This window comes from Scleropages formosus, chromosome 2 (genome assembly GCF_900964775.1).
Source record: "Scleropages formosus chromosome 2, fSclFor1.1, whole genome shotgun sequence".
In the NCBI taxonomy this organism is placed as follows: Eukaryota; Metazoa; Chordata; class Actinopteri; order Osteoglossiformes; family Osteoglossidae; genus Scleropages; species Scleropages formosus.
The window spans coordinates 42,624,489-42,647,860 of NC_041807.1; the positions used below are offsets into that span (position 1 = coordinate 42,624,489).

Sequence of the window (23,372 nt, forward strand, 5' to 3'; positions counted from 1 at the left end):
CCTTGTGAACGGGGTGTTTGGACTGCACCCTCAATTCCAATTAAATAGTTAAAAGAATCACTGCTTAATTCTCATGTTTCTCTTTCACATTGTTCTTATCTTATGTGGGTGGCAGGTACCTGGTCACCAGCACACTCACCGCCTGAGGGGCCTTGAAAGAAGTGTCCACGTGCACAGGAGACACATTTTGTTATAAAGAGAAGTCTGAATGGCCTTAATGAGGGAACTACCTTCAGCTGTCATTCTTTGCACTGGGCTTCGGTATTTGCTTATTTGATCATCATCATTGGTACTATAGTTTCTGACAACTGGTCTCGCACATTATGATCTGTAGTCCATTTTGCCCTTTTCTGCATCATGTTCACTCTTTCAAAGCACGTTTTTTATAATCAACTGATTGTCTCAGACTTATGAGGTGACCCTGTGTTGCGTGGGATCTAAACATGGATCTTGATGCAGTCCGCACAGGAGCTGACAAGGGCGTTTGGCTGAAACACCTCTGTGTACTTGCAGTCCGCACTCCGTTTGCAAGCGCTGCCCCTTACCGCATTAAAACATTTTAATAGTATCAAGGTGTGACTTTTGATCCAGCTGTACATCACTAAGCACATTTCAAAGGTGATATGTGAACTGACTGCTTATTTATGAAAATTTGAAGACGCTAATCTAATGCAGGGGGCCTTCAGAGTTGTACCCATTTATACAGAAGAGTAGTTTTACTGGGGCAATTTTTTCACGGCAAGTTCCTCGCTGAAGAGTATTACAGGCAGAGGTGAGATTTAAACAAGTGTGTTCAAAGGCATCAGCTCTAACCACTACTGTACCTGCTGTTCCAAAAGTTTAAAGAATACAATGATGTGTCTGAGTGTGCTATCAGTGATTGAATCACATCGATACTCTTATATTTTAACAGTTTTACACTAGCTAGGGTTAACACAGCACCTCCCCGAACGGTTACCTGTCCACAGCCAAGTTTACTCCCCGTACCATGTTCTACAGTGTCACCATATAGCCTCCCTGCTGAGCGGATCAGGGACACGATGTGTGATATGTCACAATGTGTATGATATTTATACTAGAAAATATTTTAACATTTATTTAAAAAGCAGTAAATCGAATCATGTTATGCGTGGGGGTCAGAGAGCGTGTCCGACAGGCACTGCATCATATCAGTGAAATTAGAAGTCTTTCCACCGGCCTTTGTATGTTATGTAATATCTCGCATGTATCATGTATGTACATCAGTTTTGGAACAGTATGAGTGACATGCACTGGATTACATAAATAAGGCCCTTTTCCAGCTCTGACTTCAGGGTAAAGCATCGACATGTTAAGAAAATGCGACTGCTCTGCCTACACGATACCACTCGATGTTTATTTTCGCTAAATTATAGAAGACAGACTCCGGCAGCACCCCAGCTGCAGTAAGGTAGCGCTGGTGCCTCACAGCTCCTGGCCTGTGCGTTTCGGCGGGGGATCAAATCGGGCCGTTTGTGTGCGGCTCGCAGTTCTCTGTTCACCTGTGTTTCCCCCAACAGCCCAATAGCCCAAGGACACAGGTGTCAGCTTCACTGATCCTTTAACTGCATTCATTGCTACACGTAAATCATGCACTCATCTGCTTAACGAACTTAAGTCTTAAGTCTTATTTCGTACATTTTTACTGCTGCCACGGCAGACTTCCCCTCCGCTTCATTCTTTCGTGCATGTTTCTTCTCGAAAACCCTTAAACACGTTCACTTGATTTGACTGTTATGTCTCATGACATTAGGACACTTGGGTTGTACACGTATTGAAGATTAAAACGAAGAGCTTCATATGAAAGATGCTGTGTGTTGGCAGAAGCGAAGAAGCACTTTCCGTCTTCCACAGGCGCTGCACGCAGGTCGCTGTGCGCGCGCGCACTGACTCACGCGCGAGCCGCTCTCTCTGGTGCCTTCTCGCGCGCTCGGGACGAGTCGCGATGCTTCTCGAAAAAGCTGGAAGGTGCACCCCCGGCGTTCACTTATTGGCTGACTTTGCTGCTCTGCAATTTTTACATTGGCTGTCCTTACGGCCCCTAATCTGTCATTGGTTTCTTGTGCTGCCTATAAATCTTCTTTTTCGTCATTGGCTGACGAGACCCGCGCTTTCTAGAAACCCTGTATTTGTATATAAAGAGCGGCTGCCTGTGTGCGCAGCGAAAGAGCTCAGCTGAGACAGAGAGGAGGGCGAGTGCTGCGGTGCGTGAGAATCCAAAGAAGAAGCAACTCTTCTCTCCGAGGACAAAATTGACAAGTACTGAGGGTTACATTCTTTCATCCATTGAAAAACACAGCTTGGCTTTTCTCCCAGTAAGTAATTGCGTGGGTACGTTTTTACTTCTTTGGGCTGTGTCACAGTGTGTGCGTGTGTGTCATGCGATGCGTGGTTATACTGTAACTGTAACGTGCTGGATAAGTGAGTAAGTGGGTTGAACGTGAGTGAAATCATGTATCGGGAAAAGATGCTGAATCATGGGACTTGATACATATCGTTCCATTTACTGTTCTACGACGTAACGTGTACAACCTTTAGTCCTGTATGTGGTGAACTATGCAAAGTAGTTTAATCTGAAAATACTTATTATTTTTTTTTTTGTTTGTTTTGATATTATAGTCAGCAAGTATGCCATATTGCAGAAGTGCCCAAAGTTATTTATGTTTTGACATACAGATTCATTCTAAAGTTACTCTGCACATACTGATACGTGACTGAATTTTTGTTAACGTGCAGCAGATGCTGACATTTGTCCGGGAGTTAATGCGTTTCCACATTCTAATTGCAGGAACCTCAAGACGATATTGAAAATGTCAGCCAAAGGATTATCGATCGGCGTTGACCTGGGCACCACCTACTCCTGCGTGGGTGTGTTTCAGCACGGAAAGGTGGAAATCATCGCCAACGACCAGGGCAACAGAACCACTCCCAGTTACGTGGCCTTCACGGACACGGAGAGGCTCATCGGAGATGCTGCCAAGAACCAGGGGGCCATGAACCCCAACAACACCGTCTTTGATGCCAAGCGGCTGATCGGCAGGAAGTTTGAGGACCCCGTGGTGCAGTCTGACATGAAGCACTGGCCCTTCAAGGTGATCAGTGATGGAGGAAAACCCAAAGTTCAGGTGGAGTACAAAGGAGAGACCAAAGCGTTCTACCCAGAAGAAATCTCCTCCATGGTCCTGGTGAAAATGAAAGAGATTGCCGAGGCTTACCTGGGACAGAAGGTGTCCAATGCGGTCATCACCGTGCCCGCCTACTTCAGTGACTCTCAGCGCCAGGCGACGAAAGATGCCGGAGTGATCGCTGGGCTGAACGTGCTCAGGATCATCAATGAACCCACAGCAGCTGCCATCGCTTACGGTCTGGACAAAGGCAAGAAGGGCGAGCGCAACGTCCTGATCTTCGACCTGGGGGGAGGCACTTTCGACGTGTCCATCCTGACGATCGAGGAGGGGATCTTTGAGGTGAAGGCCACGGCGGGAGACACTCACCTGGGTGGGGAGGACTTTGACAATCGCATGGTCAGTCACTTTGTGGAGGAGTTCAAGAGGAAATGCAAGAAGGACATCAGCCAAAACAAGAGGGCGCTGAGGAGGCTGCGTACGGCATGCGAACGGGCCAAGAGAACCCTGTCCTCGAGCTCGCAGGCCAGCATCGAGATTGACTCTCTGTACGAAGGCATCGACTTCTACACGTCCATCACCAGGGCGCGCTTCGAAGAGCTGAACTCGGACCTCTTCAGAGGAACGCTGGACCCGGTGGAAAAAGCCTTGAGAGATGCCAAAATGGACAAGTCGCAGATCCACGATATCGTGCTGGTTGGAGGCTCCACCCGAATCCCTAAGATCCAGAAGCTGCTGCAGGATTTCTTCAACGGCAGGGAGCTGAACAAGAGCATCAATCCAGACGAAGCGGTGGCCTACGGTGCAGCTGTACAGGCAGCCATCCTCATGGGTGACACGTCTGAGAACGTCCAGGACCTGCTGCTGCTGGACGTGGCACCTCTGTCTCTGGGCATTGAGACGGCAGGAGGAGTCATGACTCCCCTCATCAAACGCAACACCACCATCCCCACGAAACAAACCCAGACCTTCTCCACGTACTCAGACAACCAGCCAGGAGTCTTGATCCAAGTGTACGAAGGAGAAAGAGCCATGACCAAGGATAACAACCTGCTGGGCAAGTTTGAACTGAGCGGCATCCCTCCTGCCCCACGGGGAGTCCCCCAGATCGAAGTGACCTTTGACATCGACGCAAACGGCATCCTGAACGTGTCGGCGGTGGACAAGAGTACCGGTAAAGAGAACAAGATCACCATCACCAACGACAAGGGCCGCCTGAGCAAGGAGGATATCGAGAGGATGGTGCAGGAGGCCGAAAAATACAAGGCCGATGACGACCTCCAGAGAGAGAAGATTGCCGCTAAGAACTCCCTGGAATCGTACGCCTTCAACATGAAGAGCAGCGTGGAGGATGAGAACCTCAAAGGCAAGATCAGCGAAGATGACAGGAAAAAGGTCCTCGAGAAGTGCAACGAGGCCATCTCCTGGCTTGAGAACAACCAGCTGGCAGACAAAGAGGAATATGAGCATCAGCTGAAAGAGCTGGAGAAAGTGTGCAGCCCCATCATCTCCAAGCTGTACCAGGGCGGGATGCCGGGCGGGATGCCGGGCGGGATGCCGGGCGGGATGCCGGGCGGGAGCTGTGGAAGCCAGGCGCGGTCCACAGCCAGCTGCGGCTCTCAGGGACCCACCATTGAAGAGGTGGATTAAAGTCAGAAGATCTGAAATGGACTTAAATGAACTTTGTCTTCCCTGTTTTTGCATTTGCCCCTGTAATATCGTGCACTTTTGTGTATGGGAAATCGCCATGTTCTGATGTCTTTATTGTCTTCTGTTAGACAGCTGTTTTTCTGCAGTCATTTATGAATGCAAGTTTCACCTGCTGGAAATGGTGCATTATGATGTTGGAAGGTGCAGAAAATGTCTTAGTTTTTCCTGCCTGCAACAAGGTTCCCCCCCCCAGAGTCAGTTTTGATGAAGGATAAAAGTGAAAGTAAAACGATTGTGTTTATTTGTTCACTGTTGGACAGTGACCACTGTAATAAAGAACATAGAAAATATATTGTTGTGGACAGTTGATTCCTTTCAGGAACAATTTGTGGCCTGCTAAAAAGATCGGGATAATGAAGAAAGCGCAAGAGTGTTGTGCTCTGACAGGTGGTCAACACCATTTGGTCCGAAGACGAAAGTGTCTTCCGCACCAGCGTGACAACAAAGAGCAGTTAAAAGCTGGAGAAGGACTGTAGGTTTTAATGTATCGAAATACAGGAGGAAATGGACTCATGTGCTCCAAGAGTCTATATTTTCTTCGTTAAAACCAACAAAACAGAGACTCTGGGAGCACGCAACCGGTAGTCCTAGTCCCTGATGGCCCATTTAACCCTCTTTCCACAATCGGCTCTTCGCTGGTCGACCAAGAGAACAATGTAGCCCTGAACCCTGTCGCAAGCCTAACTGCTGGTTCCCTTCCCATCCTCTCCTGCAAACCACCCAGCAAGAGAACTAACAATACAGGAGTAGCTGTTTAAAGGACTGATCCGAGCATCATTGTGAACATGTATACCTGAGGGGCGTGAACATTTATACTTGACCTATATGAACTTAAAAGTTCATGGGCAAAGTGAGTTCAGAAGAGAAGAGTTTTAAGACCCTTTTTAAATGTGGACAGTTTCAGCAGTTCTGAGTGCGAGGGGGAGGTTGTTCCATCACAACAGAATCGGAACCAAGAATCTCCATGCTTTACCTTTCATGCGTGGGGCCACCAAGCGGGCAGATGTGGAATAGCGTAGCAGTCTGGCTGGATTACGTTAATCTGTTCCAAAATAGATTATAGAAATGGAGAAAAGCATCAGCTGTGAAGTGCGAAAGGTCCGGGATTGTGAACCTGAGATGGAAATTGTCTACATGATGTCTTTTAGGTCTTTCGCTGTCATCAGTGTGCCTACTGCCATTCCTCTACGTGTCAAATCTGTGTCAGAGCCACAGCCATCAGTGGGATACAGCTTTCAACAGAGCCACAAAGAAGCTCCACAGCCGCTCAGCTTTCAAAGATGTGCGGCAACACAAAGTGCACTGGTGTAGCTGTGTGAGCAGTATAGACAGACACAAAAGCCAAAACACAAAAGAAACAAAAAGCAAAAGAAAAACGCAAAATACAGAGTAAATGAGCGTTGCAGCCGTCTCATACATCGCCTATCATTGCTCATTTTATGGTTATTTTCCACATTTTTTTTTTTCTTTTCAAATAAACCATATGTTTTCACAACAAACAATGTAAAAAAAAGTTAAGTGGTGAGGTTGATAACACCATGGTGGACAATGAACTTCTTACTGGGAACCATGGTAACAACAACATATTGTACAATGATCTTCCTGGTAGTGAAGTCTTATTGACTTGGCTCCGCCTACCATAGCAGGTAAACCTCTATTGCACAATTTACAAATGTATGGATGGATATAGCAAATTATACATTAAAAACAGACTGTAAAATAAATAAACTATTTAGATTTTTTGATTTTTTACAGTGTCTCTGGTTTGCTCAGATTTGATTCGTACAAAAGTGTTGCAATAACAAGCATGTGTACCACCTATAGCGAGTCTTGTCTCTTAGCAACTGTGCCATAAACATTTGGAGGCTGAACTGGGAGTGTCAAAGCTCTACACTGTATCTGTTATCACCAGTATCTGATGCTGGAAAATGGTGAGCAAAGTGGTTCCTTTGCCGAATCTGAAAATCACTGCACAATTTTAGGAAAAGAGGGACAGAGTCTGGTAAACATTGTACATATGCATGGTTTATGTCTCTTCAAGGAACGATTGATCCCTGCTATCTGAGAAGTATCTGATTAAAAAGTAGTAAAGCTTTTAAATGAAATAGTTCACATTTTTCTACGAAATCTCAGTCTTCCAACAAACCTCAGAGCTTGGTACAGAAGGAGCAGCCCTGGATTCGTCTACATGAAGATGCAACTCTGTCCAGCAGCAGAAGACACTATTTACACTTTGATCCAGAGGTATATTTAGTTTACCTTATAATTCATGAACAGTACTTAATAGAAAACTACATCCTAATTCATTATATGTGAAAAGGGTAGAGTAACCAATACATTTTCTCTGGAGATGCTACAGTTGGGGATGTCTCATATTTAGGCTCCAAAAGACAGTCTGGATTTACACCTGAAGGCTACCTATGATCACCACCAAGATTTCCTGTGGAGCAAGAACCAGACGCTGTATCAGAAAGAGACCTTCACTGATGACCATGGGTTACTGTGTCAAATTATTTTTATATGTTTTAGGGTGATGTAAGATTGTATGAAATTTGGCCTCACTGCACTGAGGAGTTCTTGAGTAGAAATAAATATACAGAAAGCCATTTTTTAAGATTTGAAGCTTTCTGATACTCTGTTACAGTAGAATAACAACAAATTAATGGTATGTAGATCCAAAATAATGAAGGTCAAATCTTACATTCTTTGAAGAACTTATTTGTCTCATGTTACATGTATCTGTCATGAAGCTATACATTTCTGTTTGACCTTTTCCCACAATTTCACAGTGACTTGAATGAAATGTGTTTAAGCAAAACTGACCTTTGCAGGAGGACTCTAAAGAACAGAGTGAAGGAAAAGCCACCTGACTGTGGTATTGAGAACGTTGAGCTGCGTGTGTGGACTGACCCCCATAAGTCATCCATTTTCAGCATTAAAGGACCAATTGGTGAGAGCAAACTTTGATGTTCTCACAATGAGGCGCATTAGTATGACTGTTGTACAAAGAAGTGACGTACTCTGCTCAGTCAGGACGATGACCACCTCTTCAAAGATCTTCATAAGTAACTGTCCAAATATTTGTAATCACACTGGGGCAATACTTATATATCAATTTTCACTAATGTTAAAACTCTTCTCCATATCTTGTGTCAATGTCAGTGACATAGGCATTCTTTATATATACTTCTGTAAACTACTGAATATAAATTTTATATAATTATTACATTCACGGAGGGGGGCGTGGTGGCGCAGTGGGTTGGACCGGGTCCTCCTGTCTGGGGTTCGAGTCCCGCTTGAGGTGTCTTGCGGCGGACTGGCGTCCCGTCCTGGGTGTGTCCCCTCCCCCTCCGGCCCTACGCCCTGAGTTGCTGGGTTAGGCTCCGGTTCCCCGCGACCCCGTATGGGACAAGCGGTTCAGAAAATGTGTGTGTGTGTGTGTGTGTGTGTGTGTGTACTACATTCTTAGTTAAGCTGCTATGATCCTTCTGAGTTGCAGCTGTTCATTTTTGTCCCCTTCAAATAACACATTTTAAGTGTTTTTTTCAAACTACATGCTAAAATGGTGAGTTCTAATGCACTTTATAGGGGACATTCTGTATTTTTGAATAAGGAAGATATGTGGAAAGAACTGAAATTTGCCACAATGTATGTTAAATCCACAGTGGCATGACAGGCTTGCCTGGGACCTGCTCTCCAGTAGGCCTGGGGTTCAAGTCCTGCTTGGAGTGCCTTGCAATGGATTGGCATCCTGTCCTGGGTATGTCCCCCCCATGCTGCCAGGTTAGGCTCCAGCTTGCTGTGACCACACTCAGGACAAGCAGTTTCAGACTGTGTGTGTGTGTGTGTGTTAAATCCATGCCCTCTGTTTTCTTATATGCTTGTACCACACACACACACACACACACACACACACACACACACACACACACACACACACACACACACACACACACACACTTTCTGAACCGCTTGTCCCAAACAGGGTCGCAGGGAACCAGAGCCTACCCAGCAACACAGGCCATAAGGCCGGAGGGGGAGGGGACACACCCAGGACAGGACACCAGTCCGCCGCAAGGCACCCCAAGCGGGACTCGAACCCCAGACCCACCAGAGAGCAGGACCTGGTCCAACCCACTGCGCCACCGCACCCCCTCATGCCTGTACTATTTCACTGTATTTACATTTACTTGACCCATTAACACCACTCGGTCTCTTCCCAGAGAGCCATCACGGTGCCACCACCAACAGGGGATACTCTCGAAAGCAGGACGGTGGATTTTATGCCATCTGACTTCATCACTGCCTCATGCCACTGATTTCTATAGTGATACACTCTTTATTAAAAGTGACGGTGATTCATGTTACCTGAAGCATTGGACAATCAAGGAGAACTTCATTTTTGGGAGACAGCATCTATGGAATCTCACTCGATGTGTGAGAGATGTGCTTCGCCATTCTACAGGCCTTCACGGTTCATGTCCCTGATTCTTGTCATTTTGAGTTCGATGAGCTGCCCTACTCCCTGTAAATAAGCTCTGAACGTACGTCCATTGTCAATAAGATTGACTCAGTCCATCTAGTTGCTCTTCTTTTTACCTTCAGATTTCTCAAGCGTTACAGTTTTTTGAATACCCTTTCATGACATTTCCATAGTACCCTAATTTCACTCCCATAGTCTGTGCTTCTACCGAGTTCTCAGCTGATTTGACCAAAGACCCATCTTTCTTCCTTGCCGTCCATCATGTCCTTCAAAGTCTCCTCCAGCACCACAAATGACAGTGTCCGTGTTTTTTTTTTTGTCCAGCTTCTCCATTGTTCACCTTGCAAATACATTGTGTTATTGTAAATACCATTGAATAGTACTTGTGGAAGCATCAGCATATCTGAGGACCTTTTCCAGATCTTTCATTGGAGCTCCGAAAGCTCTTGACCGCTAGATTCATTAACTACTCATCCCATGAGTCAAGTTATTGACTTCTATGTCTTCATGACCAACACCAAAGCAATCTGTTCTGTTCACATACCATTAATTTCCCATTTACCATCAACTCCAGTTCATGGCATTTCGTACCTGAAAATTAATACTTATTTTTCTACTATTTGTATTATCTGTGCACCTTGTTGTGAGTCTTTGTTCTGTGTGTTTGTGTAGTGTCTGTAGTGTCTATCAACTGCCGCATGAAACTGAATTTCCACCGGGGGATAAATTAAGTATCGATAAGCTAGATACTGGATAGATACTTTATGTCCTTAGGCTGAGCAAATGTCTACTGTCTTTGTGACTGATTAAAGAGGATACAGTACATTATTCAGTAGCCTATTGATCAAAATTGTATTGGTGACTTTTACAGCATTACCACAATAAAATTTGTATTTGGAAATTTCATTAGTCACGTGGAGAGAACGATTCTATTCAATTGGATTCATTTCTATTTATTTTTATAAAACACTCTTCTCACACAGTGACACAGAGCACTGAACAAAGGATCAGAGGCATAACAGAAATTAAAAGGTTGGATATGCATTAAATTACTACAATAACTGTGGAATTTTTAAAGTTGTAAGTAAACCAACTCAACCACATAGGAAAGAAATCTTTCCACAGGTTTAGGCTGTGGCACAAGTAAATTCTCTTGCTGGGTGGTTTGCAGGACAGGATGGGAAGGGAACCAGCAGTTAGGCTTGCGACAGGGTTCAGGGCTACATTGTTCTCTTGGTCGACCAGCGAAGAGCCGATTGTGGAAAGAGGGTTAAATGGGCCATCAGGGACTAGGACTACCGGTTGCGTGCTCCCAGAGTCTCTGTTTTGTTGGTTTTAACGAAGAAAATATAGACTCTTGGAGCACATGAGTCCATTTCCTCCTGTATTTCGATACATTAAAACCTACAGTCCTTCTCCAGCTTTTAACTGCTCTTTGTTGTCACGCTGGTGCGGAAGACACTTTCGTCTTCGGACCAAATGGTGTTGACCACCTGTCAGAGCACAACACTCTTGTGCTTTCTTCATTATCCCGATCTTTTTAGCAGGCCGCAAATTGTTCCTGAAAGGAATCAACTGTCCACAACAATATATTTTCTATGTTCTTTATTACAGTGGTCACTGTCCAACAGTGAACAAATAAATAAACACAATCGTTTTACTTTCACTTTTATCCTTCATCAAAACTGACTCTGGGGGGGGGGGGACCTTGTTGCAGGCAGGAAAAACTGAGAAGACATTTTCTGCACCTTCCAACATCATAATGCACCATTTCCAGCAGGTGAAACTTGCATTCATAAATGACTGCAGAAAAACAGCTGTCTAACAGAAGACAATAAAGACATCAGAACATGGCGATTTCCCATACACAAAAGTGCACGATATTACAGGGGCAAATGCAAAAACAGGGAAGACAAAGTTCATTTACATCCATTTCAGATCTTCTGACTTGAATCCACCTCTTCAATGGTGGGTCCCTGAGAGCCGCAGCTGGCTGTGGACCGCGCCTGGCTTCCACAGCTTCTGCCTGGCATCCCATCCCAAGTCTTTGTTCTATGTGTTTGTGTCTGTAGTGTCTATCAACTCCTACATGAAACTGAATTTCCCCCGGGGATCAAGTATCGATAAGCTAGATTTTACCTTCAGATTTCTCAAGCGTTACAGTTTTTCGAATACCCTTTCATGACATTTCCATAGTACCCTAATTTCACTCCCATAGTCTGTGCTTCTACAGAGTTCTCAGCTGATTTGACCAAAGACCCATCTTTCTTCCTTGCCGTCCATCATGTCCTTCAAAGTCTCCTCCAGCACCACAAATGACAGTGTCCGTGTTTTTTTTTTTTGTCCAGCTTCTCCATTGTTCACCTTGCAAATACATTGTGTTATTGTAAATACCATTGAATAGTACTTGTGGAAGCATCAGCATATCTGAGGACCTTTTCCAGATCTTTCATTGGAGCTCCGAAATCTCTTGACGATATTACAGGGGCAAATGCAAAAACAGGGAAGACAAAGTTCATTTAAGTCCATTTCAGATCTTCTGACTTTAATCCACCTCTTCAATGGTGGGTCCCTGAGAGCCGCAGCTGGCTGTGGACCGCGCCTGGCTTCCACAGCTTCCGCCCGGCATCCCGCCCGGCATCCCGCCCTGGTACAGCTTGGAGATGATGGGGCTGCACACTTTCTCCAGCTCTTTCAGCTGATGCTCATATTCCTCTTTGTCTGCCAGCTGGTTGTTCTCAAGCCAGGAGATGGCCTCGTTGCACTTCTCGAGGACCTTTTTCCTGTCATCTTCGCTGATCTTGCCTTTGAGGTTCTCATCCTCCACGCTGCTCTTCATGTTGAAGGCGTACGATTCCAGGGAGTTCTTAGCGGCAATCTTCTCTCTCTGGAGGTCGTCATCGGCCTTGTATTTTTCGGCCTCCTGCACCATCCTCTCGATATCCTCCTTGCTCAGGCGGCCCTTGTCGTTGGTGATGGTGATCTTGTTCTCTTTACCGGTACTCTTGTCCACCGCCGACACGTTCAGGATGCCGTTTGCGTCGATGTCAAAGGTCACTTCGATCTGGGGGACTCCCCGTGGGGCAGGAGGGATGCCGCTCAGTTCAAACTTGCCCAGCAGGTTGTTATCCTTGGTCATGGCTCTTTCTCCTTCGTACACTTGGATCAAGACTCCTGGCTGGTTGTCTGAGTACGTGGAGAAGGTCTGGGTTTGTTTCGTGGGGATGGTGGTGTTGCGTTTGATGAGGGGAGTCATGACTCCTCCTGCCGTCTCAATGCCCAGAGACAGAGGTGCCACGTCCAGCAGCAGCAGGTCCTGGACGTTCTCAGACGTGTCACCCATGAGGATGGCTGCCTGTACAGCTGCACCGTAGGCCACCGCTTCGTCTGGATTGATGCTCTTGTTCAGCTCCCTGCCGTTGAAGAAATCCTGCAGCAGCTTCTGGATCTTAGGGATTCGGGTGGAGCCTCCAACCAGCACGATATCGTGGATCTGCGACTTGTCCATTTTGGCATCTCTCAAGGCTTTTTCCACCGGGTCCAGCGTTCCTCTGAAGAGGTCCGAGTTCAGCTCTTCGAAGCGCGCCCTGGTGATGGACGTGTAGAAGTCGATGCCTTCGTACAGAGAGTCAATCTCGATGCTGGCCTGCGAGCTCGAGGACAGGGTTCTCTTGGCCCGTTCGCATGCCGTACGCAGCCTCCTCAGCGCCCTCTTGTTTTGGCTGATGTCCTTCTTGCATTTCCTCTTGAACTCCTCCACAAAGTGACTGACCATGCGATTGTCAAAGTCCTCCCCACCCAGGTGAGTGTCTCCCGCCGTGGCCTTCACCTCAAAGATCCCCTCCTCGATCGTCAGGATGGACACGTCGAAAGTGCCTCCCCCCAGGTCGAAGATCAGGACGTTGCGCTCGCCCTTCTTGCCTTTGTCCAGACCGTAAGCGATGGCAGCTGCTGTGGGTTCATTGATGATCCTGAGCACGTTCAGCCCAGCGATCACTCCGGCATCTTTCGTCGCCTGGCGCTGAGAGTCACTGAAGTAGGCGGGCACGGTGATGACCGCATTGGACACCTTCTGTCCCAGGTAAGCCTCGGCAATCTCTTTCATTTTCACCAGGACCATGGAGGAGATTTCTTCTGGGTAGAACGCTTTGGTCTCTCCTTTGTACTCCACCTGAACTTTGGGTTTTCCTCCATCACTGATCACCTTGAAGGGCCAGTGCTTCATGTCAGACTGCACCACGGGGTCCTCAAACTTCCTGCCGATCAGCCGCTTGGCATCAAAGACGGTGTTGTTGGGGTTCATGGCCCCCTGGTTCTTGGCAGCATCTCCGATGAGCCTCTCCGTGTCCGTGAAGGCCACGTAACTGGGAGTGGTTCTGTTGCCCTGGTCGTTGGCGATGATTTCCACCTTTCCGTGCTGAAACACACCCACGCAGGAGTAGGTGGTGCCCAGGTCAACGCCGATCGATAATCCTTTGGCTGACATTTTCAATATCGTCTTGAGGTTCCTGCAATTAGAATGTGGAAACGCATTAACTCCCGGACAAATGTCAGCATCTGCTGCACGTTAACAAAAATTCAGTCACGTATCAGTATGTGCAGAGTAACTTTAGAATGAATCTGTATGTCAAAACATAAATAACTTTGGGCACTTCTGCAATATGGCATACTTGCTGACTATAATATCAAAACAAACAAAAAAAAAAATAATAAGTATTTTCAGATTAAACTACTTTGCATAGTTCACCACATACAGGACTAAAGGTTGTACACGTTACGTCGTAGAACAGTAAATGGAACGATATGTATCAAGTCCCATGATTCAGCATCTTTTCCCGATACATGATTTCACTCACGTTCAACCCACTTACTCACTTATCCAGCACGTTACAGTTACAGTATAACCACGCATCGCATGACACACACGCACACACTGTGACACAGCCCAAAGAAGTAAAAACGTACCCACGCAATTACTTACTGGGAGAAAAGCCAAGCTGTGTTTTTCAATGGATGAAAGAATGTAACCCTCAGTACTTGTCAATTTTGTCCTCGGAGAGAAGAGTTGCTTCTTCTTTGGATTCTCACGCACCGCAGCACTCGCCCTCCTCTCTGTCTCAGCTGAGCTCTTTCGCTGCGCACACAGGCAGCCGCTCTTTATATACAAATACAGGGTTTCTAGAAAGCGCGGGTCTCGTCAGCCAATGACGAAAAAGAAGATTTATAGGCAGCACAAGAAACCAATGACAGATTAGGGGCCGTAAGGACAGCCAATGTAAAAATTGCAGAGCAGCAAAGTCAGCCAATAAGTGAACGCCGGGGGTGCACCTTCCAGCTTTTTCGAGAAGCATCGCGACTCGTCCCGAGCGCGCGAGAAGGCACCAGAGAGAGCGGCTCGCGCGTGAGTCAGTGCGCGCGCATAGCGACCTGCGTGCAGCGCCTGTGGAAGACGGAAAGTGCTTCTTCGGTTCTGCCAACACACAGCATCTTTCATATGAAGCTCTTCGTTTTAATCTTCAATACGTGTACAACCCAAGTGTCCTAATGTCATGAGACATAACAGTCAAATCAAGTGAACGTGTTTAAGGGTTTTCGAGAAGAAACATGCACGAAAGAATGAAGCGGAGGGGAAGTCTGCCGTGGCAGCAGTAAAAATGTACGAAATAAGACTTAAGACTTAAGTTCGTTAAGCAGATGAGTGCATGATTTACGTGTAGCAATGAATGCAGTTAAAGGATCAGTGAAGCTGACACCTGTGTCCTTGGGCTATTGGGCTGTTGGGGGAAACACAGGTGAACAGAGAACTGCGAGCCGCACACAAACGGCCCGATTTGATCCCCCGCCGAAACGCACAGGCCAGGAGCTGTGAGGCACCAGCGCTACCTTACTGCAGCTGGGGTGCTGCCGGAGTCTGTCTTCTATAATTTAGCGAAAATAAACATCGAGTGGTATCGTGTAGGCAGAGCAGTCGCATTTTCTTAACATGTCGATGCTTTACCCTGAAGTCAGAGCTGGAAAAGGGCCTTATTTATGTAATCCAGTGCATGTCACTCATACTGTTCCAAAACTGATGTACATACATGATACATGCGAGATATTACATAACATACAAAGGCCGGTGGAAAGACTTCTAATTTCACTGATATGATGCAGTGCCTGTCGGACACGCTCTCTGACCCCCACGCATAACATGATTCGATTTACTGCTTTTTAAATAAATGTTAAATATTTTCTAGTAATGGGGGTGCGGTGGCGCAGTGGGTTGGACCACAGTCCTGCTCTCCGGTGGGTGTGGGGTTTGAGTCCTGCTTGGGGTGCCTTGCGATGGACTGGTGTCCCGTGCTGGGTGTGTCCCCTCCCCCTCCGGCCTTACACCCTGTGTTACCGGGTAGGCTCCGGTTCCCCCGCAACCCCGTATGGGATAAGTGGTTCTGAAAATGTGTGTGTGGGTATTTTCTAGGCACCCCAAGCAGAACTCGAACCCCAGACCCACTGGAGAGCAGGACTGTGGTTCAGCCCAGTGCGCCACCGCACCCCCATTACTAGAAAATATTTAACATTTATTTAAAAAGCAGTAAATCGAATCATGGAGGGGACACACCCAGGACGGGACGCCAATTCATCGCAGGGCACCTAAGCAGGACTTGAGCCCCAGACCCACGGAGGGCGAGCCCTGGTCGAGCCCGCTCCGCCACCGCACCCCTCCACAAGAATATACATAGAGATAAAAAAAAGACAGGGTACACATGTGACAGTATTATTTACAGGAAAACCGTGGTATTACGAAGATTTTTTCCCCCAGGAAAAACACCGAATAATTCAGCACCTACGGTTCTTTTATCCACCGGTCCCAGTTATCTTGATTGTTTAAATTTTTTCGTTCTGCGAATTTACGGTAGTGAAAAATGTCGCCTGTGTTGCTCGTTCAATAACACTGTCTTTATTATTATCATTTTCATGAAGATCAAATCATATTTTGGAAACTTTTATACAGAGAGATTCAAAGGACTCACAAAGTTTTCCCACTACGGTGTATCGGCAGGGGGCGCGCTTTATTTTTCCGTCAATTGCGCGTACCCAGAGTGCAGCGCGACTGTGTTTAAATAACCCGCCCCGGAAGCGTAGCGTAAGAATGAGTGTTGGCGGACTGAGAGAGTGGATGTGCGTGTGTGAGAATGTACGCGTGTGTGAGAGTGAATGTTCTAGAAAGGTGTTTATAAAAATCTACACGATGATCTTATTTGATCAGGCCGGGCGGTGGCCTCCCGTCGGTCCTGAGGTGATAAGAGCCTGACGCGCGAGCCCCCCGGCGCTGTGCGCTCGTCTTTCCTTCTCGAGGCCCCCCCTTACCTTCCCCGGCAGTGCGCGGGTCCGAAGTGATGAACCGATCAGATATACTAGCGCCAAGCGGCTCGTGGGTTTTGCACTCGCGTCCCTCCGGTGCCGTGAGTACAGAGGCGATTCTGATCGGACCCGCGGCTGCCGGTGGCGTGGGCGGCGTTTCCATGGCGGCCCACGTGAAGAGGACGATGCTTCCTACTTCTAGAAAACAGCTTGTTGAGTTTTGTGTTGGCCCGTTTATAAAAATGTTGTACACAGTCAGTGTTTGTGTCTATTTTTAATTGGAGGCAGTAAAGGGGAAAAAACCACTACAGGGCTTTAGTCTTTAAGAAATGTTTATTTCGATTTTCGTGCACTTTCACAGCTCACTCATTCTGTCTGCTTGCTATTCTTATTCTGATTGCCGCTGAGCCACACAGCTATTTCCGCGATCCTGGCCCATGCCAGGCGTCTTTAACATGCGCTGCGTCAGAAAAACACGCGGAGGACGGAGGTGTACATTCCGGAGCGCATGATTATCGCACGTTCAGCACAAGTCGCGCTGGTTCAAGAAACTGTGTTAACAGTTCAGTTTCTGTCGTGTATCGAGTGTCGTATAAACTCAGGGATAAGCGTTAATAGGCCACTCTAATAGTGGGTTAGACGTTGGTTGGTCAGCGCTATGTAACAAAGTGAACGAGAGTTGTTACTTGCATATGGTTCAGCTCCAAAAAAAAAAAAAAAAAAACCATAGTGTCTTATCTTTATTCGTGTTCGAGTGTAATGAATGAATACACCAGCAAAACAGACAGTTTCGACTCCCCCATTCTTTCATCATTGGGTGCCTGTACAGTCCTGTTACTATACAATTAGCTGGCTTTGCTGTTACTGTGACGCAATTGGCTGACGTTGCAATTCTGCTGCTCTGCTGTTTTGTGATTGGCTGGTGAGGGCTGACTCTTCTGGAAACTGTATACAAGGGCCTCTTCTGAGAGAACCACTGAAGGTGAAGATTCAGTTAATCTTTTTAGGACGATTTCACGTACCAGTATTGCAAAGTTTCTGTCAATAATTATTTAACTGTTATTTCACTAATTTTTGCCCTCAAATGATTTTTATTACATGAAACTTTATTTCTCTTTTCTTTTATTGCTCATGCCTAAATTGAACGTGGGGGGTGTGGTGGCGCAGTGGGTCTGGGGTCCAAGTCCCGCTTGGGGTGCCTTGCGACGGACTGGCGTCCCCTCCTGGGTGTGTGTCATCCATCCCCAGCCCTCCGCCCTGTGTTGGCGGGTTAAGCTCCGGCTCCCCGTGACCCCGGGTGGGACAAGCAGTTTCAGAAAATGTGTGTGTAAATTGAACATGTGAAGAGAAAAGCATATATGATACAACTGAATTTCCTCAGATTTCGCTGGAATTTGTTTTAAATACTAGCAGCTCTATGCTTTAGGATAATGACATTACAGAAGAGGGCAACACGCAAGGATGTGAGAGGAAAAAAAGATTAAGAAATTGAAAAAATAAGAAAAAAATAAGTAGGCAAATACAGATCTTCTGGTACACTGTGAGAAAGCACTGATCAAGCGGTTGGCCTGTAGTCTTGGAACAAATTTGGAGTACCTTCAACAAGCAAATTGTAGCACAGAAGTGCATAAGGCTCTGAAGTATCGATGTGATGAATAAAAGTAAATTCTGATTGCTGCCCCAAAGGATAATGTGCAGAGGTAGTAAATGCATTGCTGCTCTTTACTGCAGATACTCAGTGTGTGTGTTCCTTGACAAGGTTGCATTTATATGTAGGCAAATATTACGATATGTCCAAGGGTTATGTTTTGAAACGTTATAAAACATCAGAGCTCATTTATAAACACCCCACATTTTAAGTGACCAGGTCACTTCATTTTTTTCATTTTGTAATAAGTCATTTATAAGTATGCATGCTTACCATATTAATGCAGTACTCAGTGTGATTACACTTTTTTAAAAACTTGAATATTATTTGTGCATTGCAATATGTGACCTAATTTTTGTTAATGTGCAGCAGATGCTGACATTTGTCCAAGAGTTAATGTGTTTTTACATTTTAATTGCAGGACCCTCAAGACAATATTGAAAATATCAGCCAATGGATTACACTGGTGAACAGGTTTTTTTTTGTCCCATGAAGAAACGCCTGTTTTCTATGTATTTTTGCATGCTGAATTCAAATATGTTTTCAGAGTTTCTCCGTCACATAGTTTTTATGTGCCAATATATTTACATATCATGCTGTATTATTGGTACCGCTACTAGATGGGGCATTTGAACCAAAAAGCCACGTTTTTTGGACTCACACTTGCACTTTTCCCAGACAATCTCTGGGCAGTCAGTGATGAGCGCAGCGAAAGATTTCACCAAGATATTTGGGGAAAACGGTACCGAGACAAGTGGAGTCCCAGTGTTGGCAGACCAGTGCTGGACGCTGAAGAGCGATGTTGCTGAGGCCAAACACAGCCGAAAAGCATTCGCTCGTAAGTTTGTATATATTTTAGGTGTACAAACACAGCCTTATTTACACACACACACACAGGCTGAAACGAATAAGTACATTTTTTTCAGAAGTTAATTGCTTTGTTTGTATCTTTTAAACCAAAAGATATGAATTCAGCGTAAAAAAGTACTGTAAAGTACACCTATTTCAGGTCGTGACACAAAAAGTAAAAATTTTTTTGACCAGCAGTGTTATCGATCGGCATGATTGACGTGGGCATCACATTACTCCTGCGTGGGTGTCTTATGTGGGGGCCAGAGAGTGTGTCCGACAGGCACTCCATTAGTGAAATTAGAAGTCTTTCCACCGGCCTTTCAATATGCTGTATGTAATATCTCACATGTACGTACATCAGTTTTGGAACAGTATGAGTGACATGCATTGGGTTACATAACGTGACTCACGCGCGAGCCGCTCTCTCTGGTGCCTTCTCGCGCGCTCGGGACGAGTCGCGATGCTTCTCGAAAAAGCTGGAAGGTGCACCCCCGGCGTTCACTTATTGGCTGACTTTGCTGCTCTGCAATTTTTACATTGGCTGTCCTTACGGCCCCTAATCTGTCATTGGTTTCTTGTGCTGCCTATAAATCTTCTTTTTCGTCATTGGCTGACGAGACCCGCGCTTTCTAGAAACCCTGTATTTGTATATAAAGAGCGGCTGCCTGTGTGCGCAGCGAAAGAGCTCAGCTGAGACAGAGAGGAGGGCGAGTGCTGCGGTGCGTGAGAATCCAAAGAAGAAGCAACTCTTCTCTCCGAGGACAAAATTGACAAGTACTGAGGGTTACATTCTTTCATCCATTGAAAAACACAGCTTGGCTTTTCTCCCAGTAAGTAATTGCGTGGGTACGTTTTTACTTCTTTGGGCTGTGTCACAGTGTGTGCGTGTGTGTCATGCGATGCGTGGTTATACTGTAACTGTAACGTGCTGGATAAGTGAGTAAGTGGGTTGAACGTGAGTGAAATCATGTATCGGGAAAAGATGCTGAATCATGGGACTTGATACATATCGTTCCATTTACTGTTCTACGACGTAACGTGTACAACCTTTAGTCCTGTATGTGGTGAACTATGCAAAGTAGTTTAATCTGAAAATACTTATTATTTTTTTTTTTGTTTGTTTTGATATTATAGTCAGCAAGTATGCCATATTGCAGAAGTGCCCAAAGTTATTTATGTTTTGACATACAGATTCATTCTAAAGTTACTCTGCACATACTGATACGTGACTGAATTTTTGTTAACGTGCAGCAGATGCTGACATTTGTCCGGGAGTTAATGCGTTTCCACATTCTAATTGCAGGAACCTCAAGACGATATTGAAAATGTCAGCCAAAGGATTATCGATCGGCGTTGACCTGGGCACCACCTACTCCTGCGTGGGTGTGTTTCAGCACGGAAAGGTGGAAATCATCGCCAACGACCAGGGCAACAGAACCACTCCCAGTTACGTGGCCTTCACGGACACGGAGAGGCTCATCGGAGATGCTGCCAAGAACCAGGGGGCCATGAACCCCAACAACACCGTCTTTGATGCCAAGCGGCTGATCGGCAGGAAGTTTGAGGACCCCGTGGTGCAGTCTGACATGAAGCACTGGCCCTTCAAGGTGATCAGTGATGGAGGAAAACCCAAAGTTCAGGTGGAGTACAAAGGAGAGACCAAAGCGTTCTACCCAGAAGAAATCTCCTCCATGGTCCTGGTGAAAATGAAAGAGATTGCCGAGGCTTACCTGGGACAGAAGGTGTCCAATGCGGTCATCACCGTGCCCGCCTACTTCAGTGACTCTCAGCGCCAGGCGACGAAAGATGCCGGAGTGATCGCTGGGCTGAACGTGCTCAGGATCATCAATGAACCCACAGCAGCTGCCATCGCTTACGGTCTGGACAAAGGCAAGAAGGGCGAGCGCAACGTCCTGATCTTCGACCTGGGGGGAGGCACTTTCGACGTGTCCATCCTGACGATCGAGGAGGGGATCTTTGAGGTGAAGGCCACGGCGGGAGACACTCACCTGGGTGGGGAGGACTTTGACAATCGCATGGTCAGTCACTTTGTGGAGGAGTTCAAGAGGAAATGCAAGAAGGACATCAGCCAAAACAAGAGGGCGCTGAGGAGGCTGCGTACGGCATGCGAACGGGCCAAGAGAACCCTGTCCTCGAGCTCGCAGGCCAGCATCGAGATTGACTCTCTGTACGAAGGCATCGACTTCTACACGTCCATCACCAGGGCGCGCTTCGAAGAGCTGAACTCGGACCTCTTCAGAGGAACGCTGGACCCGGTGGAAAAAGCCTTGAGAGATGCCAAAATGGACAAGTCGCAGATCCACGATATCGTGCTGGTTGGAGGCTCCACCCGAATCCCTAAGATCCAGAAGCTGCTGCAGGATTTCTTCAACGGCAGGGAGCTGAACAAGAGCATCAATCCAGACGAAGCGGTGGCCTACGGTGCAGCTGTACAGGCAGCCATCCTCATGGGTGACACGTCTGAGAACGTCCAGGACCTGCTGCTGCTGGACGTGGCACCTCTGTCTCTGGGCATTGAGACGGCAGGAGGAGTCATGACTCCCCTCATCAAACGCAACACCACCATCCCCACGAAACAAACCCAGACCTTCTCCACGTACTCAGACAACCAGCCAGGAGTCTTGATCCAAGTGTACGAAGGAGAAAGAGCCATGACCAAGGATAACAACCTGCTGGGCAAGTTTGAACTGAGCGGCATCCCTCCTGCCCCACGGGGAGTCCCCCAGATCGAAGTGACCTTTGACATCGACGCAAACGGCATCCTGAACGTGTCGGCGGTGGACAAGAGTACCGGTAAAGAGAACAAGATCACCATCACCAACGACAAGGGCCGCCTGAGCAAGGAGGATATCGAGAGGATGGTGCAGGAGGCCGAAAAATACAAGGCCGATGACGACCTCCAGAGAGAGAAGATTGCCGCTAAGAACTCCCTGGAATCGTACGCCTTCAACATGAAGAGCAGCGTGGAGGATGAGAACCTCAAAGGCAAGATCAGCGAAGATGACAGGAAAAAGGTCCTCGAGAAGTGCAACGAGGCCATCTCCTGGCTTGAGAACAACCAGCTGGCAGACAAAGAGGAATATGAGCATCAGCTGAAAGAGCTGGAGAAAGTGTGCAGCCCCATCATCTCCAAGCTGTACCAGGGCGGGATGCCGGGCGGGATGCCGGGCGGAAGCTGTGGAAGCCAGGCGCGGTCCACAGCCAGCTGCGGCTCTCAGGGACCCACCATTGAAGAGGTGGATTAAAGTCAGAAGATCTGAAATGGACTTAAATGAACTTTGTCTTCCCTGTTTTTGCATTTGCCCCTGTAATATCGTCAAGAGATTTCGGAGCTCCAATGAAAGATCTGGAAAAGGTCCTCAGATATGCTGATGCTTCCACAAGTACTATTCAATGGTATTTACAATAACACAATGTATTTGCAAGGTGAACAATGGAGAAGCTGGACAAAAAAAAAAAACACGGACACTGTCATTTGTGGTGCTGGAGGAGACTTTGAAGGACATGATGGACGGCAAGGAAGAAAGATGGGTCTTTGGTCAAATCAGCTGAGAACTCTGTAGAAGCACAGACTATGGGAGTGAAATTAGGGTACTATGGAAATGTCATGAAAGGGTATTCGAAAAACTGTAACGCTTGAGAAATCTGAAGGTAAAATCTAGCTTATCGATACTTGATCCCCGGGGGAAATTCAGTTTCATGTAGGAGTTGATAGACACTACAGACACAAACACATAGAACAAAGACTTGGGATGGGATGCCAGGCAGAAGCTGTGGAAGCCAGGCGCGGTCCACAGCCAGCTGCGGCTCTCAGGGACCCACCATTGAAGAGGTGGATTCAAGTCAGAAGATCTGAAATGGATGTAAATGAACTTTGTCTTCCCTGTTTTTGCATTTGCCTGTTTTCCACACTAAAATACTCATCTTCTTACTGTAACAGATCAAGTTTAAAACGGTGCCAGTCTCGTGATACTGCTGATGTGTTTATGGATGCTTAACTATTTCTTTGTATTTTTCCACCTGCCTAGCTGCTGACAGATGGGAAAATATAAAAGTGACCACAGTTAGGATTATATTCCATGTATTCATGTATCTATTCAGTGCTGGACTTTGAACAAAATAAAAGTTTTTAAATTATGAATCTGTTGTAGGCACTTAATCTCTTACATTC

The 23,372-nt window shown here is 46.5% G+C and overlaps 4 protein-coding genes and 1 non-coding gene across 7 annotated transcripts in view; 4 read left to right on the top strand and 1 right to left on the bottom strand.

Moving 5' to 3' along the window:
* LOC108932673 (ribonuclease inhibitor-like) overlaps positions 1-23,372 on the top strand; it is a 100,184-nt gene that overhangs the window by 52,890 nt on the left and 23,922 nt on the right. The window lies entirely within an intron of this gene.
* Positions 2,146-4,909, top strand: LOC114909126 (heat shock 70 kDa protein-like). Its single transcript, XM_029246004.1, has 2 exons — positions 2,146-2,333; positions 2,807-4,909. Exon 2 carries the CDS (start codon positions 2,829-2,831, stop codon positions 4,791-4,793), a length of 1,965 nt encoding a protein of 654 aa, XP_029101837.1. The 5' UTR covers positions 2,146-2,333; positions 2,807-2,828; the 3' UTR covers positions 4,794-4,909.
* Positions 11,667-14,508, bottom strand: LOC108935695 (heat shock 70 kDa protein-like). Of its 2 annotated transcripts, none has more exons than XM_029246015.1 (2): positions 14,302-14,508; positions 11,667-13,844 (listed from the first exon to the last, which is right to left on the bottom strand). In XM_029246015.1, exon 2 carries the CDS (start codon positions 13,820-13,822, stop codon positions 11,882-11,884), a length of 1,941 nt encoding a protein of 646 aa, XP_029101848.1. In that variant the 5' UTR covers positions 13,823-13,844; positions 14,302-14,508; the 3' UTR covers positions 11,667-11,881. The 2 variants fall into 2 exon arrangements, with proteins under 2 accessions (XP_029101848.1, XP_029101844.1); XM_029246011.1 differs by having other exon boundaries at positions 14,318-14,506.
* LOC114909941 (small Cajal body-specific RNA 2) lies at positions 16,410-16,808 on the top strand. The gene has a single exon (XR_003797492.1).
* Positions 19,822-22,537, top strand: LOC108935693 (heat shock 70 kDa protein-like). Of its 2 annotated transcripts, none has more exons than XM_029246009.1 (2): positions 19,822-20,026; positions 20,484-22,537. In XM_029246009.1, the coding sequence occupies exon 2, from the start codon at positions 20,506-20,508 to the stop codon at positions 22,444-22,446; it is 1,941 nt and encodes a 646-aa protein (XP_029101842.1). In that variant the 5' UTR covers positions 19,822-20,026; positions 20,484-20,505; the 3' UTR covers positions 22,447-22,537. The 2 variants fall into 2 exon arrangements, with proteins under 2 accessions (XP_029101842.1, XP_029101840.1); XM_029246007.1 differs by having other exon boundaries at positions 19,823-20,010.